General features: G+C 32.5%; 1 protein-coding gene across 4 annotated transcripts in view; it reads right to left on the minus strand.

Annotated features, from left to right (window-relative positions):
- LOC132722556 (regulator of G-protein signaling 7-like) overlaps window positions 1-357 on the minus strand; it is a 42495-nt gene extending 42138 nt beyond the window's left edge. For all 4 annotated transcript variants that reach the window (XM_060707073.1, XM_060707071.1, XM_060707072.1 and 1 more), the window contains exon 1: window positions 261-357. In XM_060707073.1, the coding sequence (XP_060563056.1) occupies window positions 261-357 (97 nt within the window). The remainder of the gene's footprint in view (window positions 1-260) is intronic.
- Between the last annotated feature and the right edge of the window lie 11105 nt (window positions 358-11462).

Below are 11462 nucleotides of genomic sequence, written 5' to 3' on the forward strand. Positions count from 1 at the left end.
CCATATGTAGCATAGAGCCAAGGCAGCCATTTAGGGTATAGAGCCTTAGCAGTCATTTAAAGTACTGAGTCAAGGTAGTTTTACACAGTAAAGAGCTACAGCAGCCACACATAGAGCCATGGCAACCACTTGAAGTATTGAGCCATGGCAAACATTTACAGTGTACCAACCACTTGAAGTATAGAGCCATGGTTGTCACAAGTGACAGTGCCAAAATCAAAGCATAGCAATACTATTCAATATTTGTATAAAAATTTTACCTGTAAAAACACTTGGCACCTTGGACATAAAACTTTTTACTGTTCTAACAGGAACACCAGTGGCCTCATCCTGCATTCGGTCCACAATTCCCTCCATCTGAAATATAAATTTAATATCATATATATGTACATGTATATATACAAGTATCATTCTCTTTTTTTATTCTTTTTATTTTCTTGGAGATTTTTATTTGTTTTGCTTAGTTTTACTGTGCACTAACACAGTACATGTATAGGTCAAATGGCGCAAAAACAGAAAAAAATATTTTAGTTAACCTCTGGTGTTAAAAAGAAACTTAAGGCAACAGCAAGGGTCAAAAACACCTCACCTGCTGGAGCTAAGAGATGCATAGACTCCAGTCACAACACATTTAGTTGCCCTTAACGATCATGCAGGGTTAAACTGTGGCTACAATTCTGATGCTTCAACCCTAAAAGACAACACCTCCGCCAAAAAGGACATTCTTGAGAGAATTAAATGATTCTGTTGTAATATCGTTACAAAAGGATTTAGGACAACTTATTTCAAGCATATCTCTTTTACCATAGGAAATATAAATTAAGTGTTAAGCCTTTAATTATTTGTTCATTACTATGACTTCATGATAATGTAATTTTGAAATTTGACAATATATATAAATTTTTGGCAGATTGTTGCCTTTATTAACTGGTTATTAGATTTTTTCTATAATTTGTCTTTTATAATAAAATTTGCTATTTTGTCGACTTCTTATAATCAAGGAGGTGACTTGTGTTTACTTTAAAAAAAGTCAACCAAGAATCTTGAATAGAAAATACTTAAAGTTTATTCAACCCACAAAAAATACTAAAATCACAAAAAAAATCACCTAAACACTTGGCTGGGTATTGATCTTGCCCATATAAAGTTTGGCTTAAATCCAATCTGCAGTTTTGGAAAGTATTTCTCAGCAAACTTAATCAACAAAAAATTTCAAAAGGTCTTACTTCAAACACAATTCATTTTATTGGAAAATGCTGGCAATAAAATCAGTCCGTGACAACAGCATTTATTCATTTCTAATCTTTTACAGTGCCAAACCTTCTCAAATTCATGAAAAAAACAGAAAAATGCTGGCTTTATCCTAGTTTAACTACAAAACTATTGTTACTGTGTGTAAAAAAATAGATACATAACATGCTGTGGCGGTGAGGACAATATGCAAATTTATTTTACACTATTTTTGCAAAGTTTAGTTGAAACTTATATCAAGTTATTCTTGCAGAGTTATTGCTGAAACCTATCAGAAATTTACAGAAACTAGAAATGTGTCATCATGCCACGGATGCCCCCGCAATAATTACAGCCAAAATTTCAGATGTTATAATATTTAGTTCCAAATTTGTTTGCACAAATTTTTTTTTTCATTTAAAGTTCAAAGCCCTTAAAACTTTTAAATGCTAACACAAACCATTTTTATACAATGTTCAAGGCACTGAAATTATTCAGTCTTAACCTTTTGAAAATAGCATGCCAAAATAATGGCTACATACATTTCAACAAAAGTATGAGTGCTGAAACTGAAAGTTCAAAATTTTTCCAACATTCAGGAAAGATAAGTTTGTCCAAAATCATTGAACCACGACCAAATTTAAACTTAAACTGCTTATTCCTAAGATGTATCTATATTATTTTCAAAGTGAAAGGGACATAACTCTGCCAAAATATCATCGAACCATGACCAAATTTAAACTTAAACTGCTTATTCCTAAGATGTATCTATATTATTTTCAAAGTGAAAGGGACATAACTCTGCCAAAATATCATCGAACCATGACCTAATTTGAACTTGACCTGCACTTTCCTTTGACATATCCATATGTCAAATTGGAGTTGAATATGTAACACTGTTGGGTAGATAATGAACAGAAACTGTAAATTTCATATTATTTTCAAAGTGAAAGGGGCATTACTCTGCCAAAAATCATTGAACCATGACCAAATTCGAACTTGGCCTGGGTATTCCAAAAACATATCCATATGTCAAATTTGAGTTGAATGTGTAATACTGTTGGGGAGATAATAAACGGAAACTGAAAATTTCATATTATTTTCAAAGTGAAAGGGGCATAACTCTGCCAAAAATATTGAAACATGACCAAATTTGAACTTGGCCTGCGCATTCCTGTGACGTTTCCATATGTCAAATTTGAGTTGAATGTGTTGTATCGTTGGGGAGATAATGAATGGAAACTGAAAATTTCATATTATTATCAAAGTAAAAGGGGCATAACTCTACCAAAAATCATCGAACCATGACCAAATTCAAACTTGACCTGTATTTTCTCATGACATATCCATATGTCAAGTTTGAGTTGAATGTGTTGTACTGTTTGGGAGATAATGAACGGAAACTGAAAATTTCATATTATTTTCAAAGTAAAAGGGGCATAACTCTGCCAAAAATCATTGAACCATAACCAAATTCAAACTTGACCTGTATTTTCTCATGACATATCCATATTTGAAGTTTGAGTTGAATGTGGGAGATAATGAGCGGAAACTGAAAATTTCATATTATTTTCAAAGTAAAAGGGGCATAACTCTGCCAAAAATCATCGAACCATGACCAAATTCAAAGTTGACCTGTATTTTCTTAGGACATATCCATTATGTCAAATTTGAGTTGAATGTGTGAAACCGTTACTAAGATAATGAACGGAAACTGATGATGACGGAATGACAGAATGATGGAAGGACAGAATGACGGAAGGACGGAACAGGGTAACACTATATGCCCCGGCCATTATATGGCAGGGGCATAAAAAGAATTATATTCAATTATGGGTAACTTTTTACAAATTTATTTTAGTTCGATTGTGTTGAAACCCATAAGCTTATTGAAAAACTCTTGAAACGGTTCCTGGAACCAACCAGTACTAAGCAATGAATGTAAAGTTTCTTGCTCAAGGAAACAATGGCTTGCCTCTGATGGGGTTTGAACCCACGCAGCCAGCAATCCTTAGATTGCTAGTACAACATGTTAACCACTCGGCCACACCACCACTATGGCTTACCATCATAAAAATATAACTGCAATGTTGTAACAAGAAAACAAAATAGGAATGCTTCAATTGTTAAAACTTATTCCTCTATGAAAGCTAGGGAAAAAATCATCAAATAAATCTAACATGTATATAGAGGATATTGAATGAGTGTAAGTTCAATACTGAATTTATTGCACGAGTTGAATAAAATTATATTATGCGAGCCTCTGGCGAGCATAATATTATTTTATTCAACGAGTGTAATAAATTCAGTAATAAACTTACACGAATTTAATATTCTATTTATCATATGCCCAAAATAAAGACCGTTTAAAGTGAAATAAGAGTCATTTTTCATTGACGCGCCTATAATATAACGCTAACATTTAGCGCGTCTTTACACTATGTTTGTATAACGCTAATGACGTCACGTCAAAATATATGCACGGCCGTGCAATACCATATTTACGGAGTCGCAAAATCGGCACGGGTGTGTGATAAGTCAATATATTGCCTTTATCTTATGACACAAAGAAAAACATATTCTCCAGGATGAAGCTAACAATCAATCAACATAACTCTTCTTCAAACTTTAAAACTGAGCTGGGTTTGATTTACAGTGTAACTGCCAAAATAAGTAAACCAACTGTTTATGTAGACAGCACATTTCATACCACATCAATACAAATACGAGTAGATAGTAAAGTCTATGAAAAGAACTTGTAAGCAGGGAAGTTAAGATTTTTACATAATTTCAACTGGTTTTAATGGAATTTTGATGTATCATATTTAAAATTAAAAGTACCCCAGGATGATGATTGATAAATTTCTTCCCTCTTGTATATTATTCAAATTACAATGAGATCTGTCTCCTCTGTAGACTTCAGGGTTATTGTTCCTTAATCAATACAATACCCATCCTAATAGTATGGTCAATGTTAAGTCACTGTTTCAGTATGTTAGAGTATCTGATCTGATATCAAAATATCACCTATTCCATACTAATATCATGTATGGTCAATGTTAAGCTACTGTTTCAGTATGTTAGAGTATCTGATCTGATATCAAAATATCATCTTTTCCATACTGATATCAAGTTTTTGGTGAAATAGTATTATCATTAAGCTAATATCATTGTTGCCCTTTCTATAAATTTAGGCCGATTTCAATGTTCATGCCAATGTTGAACTAAAACCATTGTCTCCTATCAAGTGAACTCAGTAAAAATTATGCATAGCTATATTATCATCCACCGCCCATATCAATTTCAGATCTCATCATTATATTAAAGCTTCACGCCTCCAGATGAGCAAAAAATATTTCAATAAAATCAAACCTGAGGAAAATGTAATAAGATTTTAGGAAAGGTAAAAAGATGCAAGATTCTTGCAATAATTTACATGTTTTATGCGATTAATGAAATAGTTTTCAGTATGTATAAGCATATTTCTACTGCGTTACTAACGCAGTAAAGGCTATTTCCAAATATTTTGATCTCATATTGGTAATTTGCATGGGTTGTGAGTGCTGTTTGTAATGTGTAAATTGCTCACAGCATTTTACTCATACAAACATTTTCAAAATTTTCATGAATCTGGAGGCATGCTGCTTTAAGAGTAACATATGAAATTAAGAACAGCTAGTTATACTTTCTCCATTTCCTTTTTTTTTCCCTGAATTGATATATCAAAAGTAACATATCTATTCAAGTATATCAAACATTTCAAATATTTTGGTACAAGTCTTACTTTTAAATTCTATTAAGAATACAATAACTTCAATATGTACACAAAGTGACATTTCTGTAAGTTAGAGAATAAATTCATTAGGTTAAAAATCCCTATATCCATAATATTGATGACAAATAATTATACTGTAAATAATTACCAAGTAAATTGCAGGAGTCTGTAATACTTTCAGTAAACAATAGCAGCTCTTATTATGTACATGAGATAGAGGGTTTGGTAAGAGATCATGTTCTGACAACAAATGAAGAGCTAATTTAATCAGTATAGTACATGACATGGACACAAATCTTCCTGTTTGGTGTACATTGTACTTCATTGTGTCAATACATGTACCACATTACTTATAGGCCTATTCTGCGTAATATGCTAGGGGAAAATAAATTATAGGAATCATTTTATTATAATCCCGATATGTTTACACAAATTCTTGAAGCTATTGCCCTTTAACCATTTAGCCTGCGTGCAGCAACTGATGATTCTATTTATGTGCGCAGTCCAGACCAAGAATAGCCGGCACCTAGTACATCCATGGCATGACCCCTTAATCCACCCTCTGGGTCCAAACATTCCAGCTATGAAGTTTGTATGGCTTTCTTTCTCTAAAAATATCAGTATATATCCTTTTTATCCATAAGATTTTTAAGTTTTAAGAGCTTGCTGCCATAAAAAAACAGCCTAAAATATGCCATCAGTACAGCATCCAGCCATGCAGTTGGCACATTTGTGCAGCCTTTATACTACCAGTTTCTAAATTTTATTATCCAGAAAATTTCTAAAACTTATCATGGACTGATCCAAGCTCAAAGCATAGTATGACCAATATGACATGATAATTAAGGATTTCAGATAACAAAATAATTAACTTTTCTGTAACACAATCATCAACTACGGTTTGTCTTAAATACATCCATCATGCAAGAACTATTTTTAACCAATGCTTCTTTTCTGAAATATCTGCTTTAATACCAGATTATTATGTTATTAAATATGACAAACACAACAAAACCCCTGTTTTATCCCCTTATAGGTAAAAAGAAAAACCTGCTACAAGAAAAATCTAAAACACTAGTTGCTGATTCTATGAATGTTAAAATTTGGGTTTCCCCAGTTTGCTCCAATGGTATTTTCTTGAGATGTCTGATTTATTTGCCAGCTGAATCATACAGGCAGGCAATCAATACTCACATGGCTTTATATTGACATCTACATTTTGATTTGTAGCAAAGGAAAATGCCTGTTCTGCTGTTGAGGAATTATCTTATTAGTTACACCAAAATTGTTCACATCTTCTGTTTTTGACACTCGACGGCAGACGGCGCAGTATAATGTCTGTATCATACTACATGACGCTGGTCAAACAATATTATATCTCTAGGAATAATAATGAGTTAGGTAAACTTTTAGTTACAATTTAGATTGGAGACCAAACATTAAAATGTGACCGATAAGGTCAGCACACAAGAACGACCAACAGGACTCCAGTGAAAGATTGATCCCCATATAATTATTAAATAATCCGAATACAAATAGACACAAACCATCAACTATTTCCATATTAAGAAGTATACTCACAAAATAAACAAGACAAGAATGAACTCGGAGTACATGATTGTGTCCGTTAAATAATATTTACTTAAGCTTGACTGTTAAGAAAACTTGAAGCTAATATGAACCACTTTGAAGTCTACTTCCTGGAACGTCCCTGCTACTACTAGAAGGAACAATTAAATGCCTAAAATCTAAGATTTCTAGGTTTAGAGATGGAAACTTTAACCACTTGGCCACCATTTGTTTTTGACAACACTCGAATTTTTTCAAAACTTGCATTTCTGGTACTTAACAATTATCTTCGGTGGATTATTTTTGTCAAACAAACAAAGACGTTATGCTTGTAATTCATGATTTAATAAAAACATTTGTTTTCTTCCTTCTCTTATGCAAAATTTGTAGCATAGAGTTCCCCTGCTTTGAAATTGAAATTTTTCACGAAAAATTCTAAATCAAATAACATCAGTATATACCCGCCAGGCCAGTCTGAACTTTTCAACCTGTGTATAAAGATAGGTTTTCAATTCTAATATAGGTTTTCAATTCTCATACAATTCCTTAAGTTTTCATTGCTGATTTACAGATTCAAAGCATGATGATGTTGATAGTTTACCCTTCGAATCACTGTAGTAAGCCACATTGAATTTACCACAGTGCAGTTCAGCCACTGCAATGTTACTGGGCAGGCTGTCAAGAAGTTTGAGGAATTGAGACTTTCTGTACATGCCATAGCAGAGATACAGTGTGACTGACCAAAGAGAGGATTTCATGATCAATCACATCAAAAGTGATCTGCACTATCCTGGAAATGAACGCCAGTTGCCCAACTCACAGTCCAACTGCCACCACTGGTTTTTGACAACACTTGGATTTATTCAAAACCTGGTATTTCTGGTATTTAACAATTATCTTCCGTAGGTTATTTTTACCGTTATGCTTATATTACGACTCAATTATAACATTGTTTTCTTTGTTCTCCCCTGCTTTGAATTTGAAACTTTTCACCAAAGTCTAAATCAAATGACATCAGTATAATATACCCCAAGGGCAGTCTGAACTTCTTTTCAACCTGTTAGAGACTGTTTACAGATAGGTTTTCAATTCTAATACAATTCCTTAAATATTTGTAGCTCGTTTACAGATTCAAAGCATGATGATGTTGGAAGTTTACCCTTCGAATCACTGCAGTAAGCCACATTAAATTTACCACAAGCTGTCAAGTAGTTTACAAGTACTAGTTGCCTTCACAAGGAATTGAGAACTTCTGTACATGCCATAGCAGAGATACAGTGTGACTGACCAAAGAGAGGATTTCATGATCAATCACATCAAAAGTGATCTGCACCATCCTGGAAATGAACGTCAGTTGCCCAACTCACAGTCCAACTGCCACCACTGGTTTTTGACAACACTTGGATTTATTCAAAACCTGGTATTTCTGGTATTTAACAATTATCTTCCGTAGGTTATTTTTACCGTTATGCTTATATTATGACTCAATTATAACATTGTTTTCTTTGTTCTCCCCTGCTTTGAATTTGAAACTTTTCACCAAAGTCTAAATCAAATGACATCAGTATAATTACCCCAAGGGCAGTCTGAACTTCTTTTCAACCTGTTAGAGACTGTTTACAGATAGGTTTTCAATTCTAATACAATTCCTTAAATATTTGTAGCTCGTTTACAGATTCAAAGCATGATGATGTTGGAAGTTTACCCTTCGAATCACTGCAGTAAGCCACATTGAATTTACCACAAGCTGTCAAGTAGTTTACCAGTACTAGTTGCCTTCACAAGGAATTGAGAACTTCTGTACATGCCATAGCAGAGATACAGTGTGACTGACCAAAGAAAGGATTTCATGATCAATCACATCAAAAGTGATCTGCACCATCCTGGAAATGAACATGAGTTGCCCAACTCACAGTCCAACTGCCACCACTGGTTTTTGACAACACTTGGATTTATTCAAAACCTGGTATTTCTGGTATTTAACAATTATCTTCCGTAGGTTATTTTTACCGTTATGCTTATATTATGACTCAATTATAACATTGTTTTCTTTGTTCTCCCCTGCTTTGAATTTGAAACTTTTCACCAAAATCTAAATCAAATGACATCAGTATATACCCCAAGGGCAGTCTGAACTTCTTTTCAACCTGTTAGAGACTGTTTACAGATAGGTTTTCAATTCTAATACTATTCCTTAAATTTTTTATAGCTCATTTACAGATTCAAAGCATGATGATGTTGGAAGTTTACCCTTCGAATCACTGCAGTATTAGCCACATTGAGTCAAGTAGTTTACCAGTACTAGTTGCCTTCACAAGGAATTGAGAGCTTCTGTACATGCCATAGCAGAGATACAGAGTGACAGACTGAAGAAAGGATTTCATGATCAAACACATCAAAAGTGATCTGCAACATCCGGGAAATGAACCTGAGTTGCCCAATTCACAGTCCAACGCTACCTATTGAGCTATAACCAGACACAGATTCAAATCAGCCAGGAATGGCCATTTTATCTATTTTATAAAGACTATGTGAAGGTTGTAGGTGTAATTGTGACAACCTTGGCATTAAATCATAGTTATTAATTTATGAAATCTTAATTGTAAATCTAAATTAGTAATTTTGTATTTAAATGTCAAATAATAATTGGACAAATTACCACCATATAACAATATTTATGTGGTAATTCCATGTAAATATGTGTCAGATGGCATTTAAAAAGTAACAGACGCTTACTAATTTTTAGAATTTCCTTGTGACATTTATTCAAATGTTTCTAATAGAGGACAATAAAAGCATGACCAGATGCTAGTAAAAATAAACTAAATTGTGTTTTCAGGATTAATCGAAAGATTGAAACAGTTTTTTTGATTTAGTATGCCTTTTTTTGTAAATCCAAAGAAATAGCACAGAATATTAATTTCAATTCCTGTCCAAATGAATAATAATATAATTATACATGAAAATTGATGGCAAAAATAAGAACATACAATTCTTATAATATTGGAAATACATAATAGATAATTGTCTGATAAAAGTCACATTTCAAAATCCCATTTGATATAAGTGAATTATGAAAATTAAAACAACTTTGTACAAACATTTACTGGCATTATATCTGTTAGAAAATTGATGATATTTTAGAAACAGTACTACTCCTAAATGAACTTTGAATTCTGTGAATATAATTATTGTATATATGCATTGAGACTGAATGCCATTTTCAAATAGTTATTTGTTCTAAACAAGAAATTTAGAGATTTAAAAAAAAAAGGTATAAAAAAACCCTAATTTAGCCAAAAATTAGATCTTGAAATTTAAGTACAGTACCTAGGACCTTCAGCAAATAGTTGATAATGCCAGTACTTCACCCTGGTTGCTTACACATGCCTAAATTATGTATTTGTGGGCATCCTTTGTAGAGGTGAACATAGAGTGTTTGCCAGATGGTCTTAACAATGTTACAGTCAAAATTGATTCAAAGTTAAACATGGAAACAAATCATAATTAACATGCATACATAAAAAGAACTAAATCAATTGTTTTTTTATTATTTGTATGTTTTTGTTTCTTTCATTTTGTTCATTCATTTGTCTGTTTTACATTCATTCATTCATTCACATGCACCCATGATAACTGCCCATCTATTCACTCATTAATTTAAGCCTTACTAATAAAATAACATTTTATTTGTAAAGTAATCCACAATATAAATGAATTGCTAAATGACTTACACTTCTTTCTTAATCTTGAGCAAAACATAGAAATGGGACAGGTAAAGTTATAAATGTTTCTCAATTATTTCACTCAATAAATTTATTCAAGTGTTCCATAATAGATTGTTTCATAAATAAATGACTACAAAAAGTAAGGGAAATTAAATTTCTGTAAACTTGTTGTCACTTTAAATCTAATTTTTCATAAATAATCAATGAAAGTGGAACACATAGCTAGCACTGGTTAAGTATGAGATAATTTAACTATTTCCATGCTAAAATTTTTAAATGCATTATAAAGTCCACCTTTAAAGGGAGACACAGGCAAAATTTTCATTTCTTAGTTTTGAATTTTTCATTCCTAATTCTGTAAATACCCTCAAAATGAATATATAAAACAGTCAAAGGAACAAAACTTTTCTCCATATAAAGAATAAAATGGTGGTTTCCTAAGCTGACCCGCGTGGGTCAGGTTAGAGCGCTAGGATTTCACAATAGTTGTCACAGTGAACTCTGGAATCGTTAAAGAACATGTCAAATGAATGATTTTGACTTGTTTCAATCATACAATATCTACAGTATCTGTTAATGTAACTTCAAGGATTTGTTAAAGTCACTTGACTTGTTTTAAAACTATTCGGTGATTCTATTGGCGTCTAAATTTTGCTCAACATATATAGATATATTTATGCTTCAATAGCAAAATATATAGAATCTAAACAGAAATTCATGTTGAAACTATTAGAGATGTTATTTTAGTGCGAGTTGAGTACAAAAGATCATTTTAATATTTTTGAAAATATTTCGCCTAAATATCCCTTTAATTTGGACAAAACCATGCATAAATTTTAGGGAAATCGCTAAACATGTACTGATTAAATAGCAAACAGTGAAGACCATGATCAGACGGCACATTTGCACACTGGTGGCATGGGTAGAGTCTGTTTGCGCCAGCAGACTAAGTAGAGTTAATAGCTCCAATATTTTGACACAACAATAGTCTTTTACAGGAAATACATGCACATTTTTTATACTTAAGTACAGAAATAGCAATGTTTTGCCCATGGTCATGCAATTAGCAATTTAAACAGATTACATGAATAACATTATATTATTATCAAGACAGCTGCTTTTTCCATTTGAATTTTTATTATTTTTTTGTGTCTTCTATA

The sequence above is a fragment of the Ruditapes philippinarum genome, unplaced genomic scaffold (genome assembly GCF_026571515.1).
Source record: "Ruditapes philippinarum isolate M1 unplaced genomic scaffold, ASM2657151v2 ctg4979_1_1_1_1, whole genome shotgun sequence".
In the NCBI taxonomy this organism is placed as follows: Eukaryota; Metazoa; Mollusca; class Bivalvia; order Venerida; family Veneridae; genus Ruditapes; species Ruditapes philippinarum.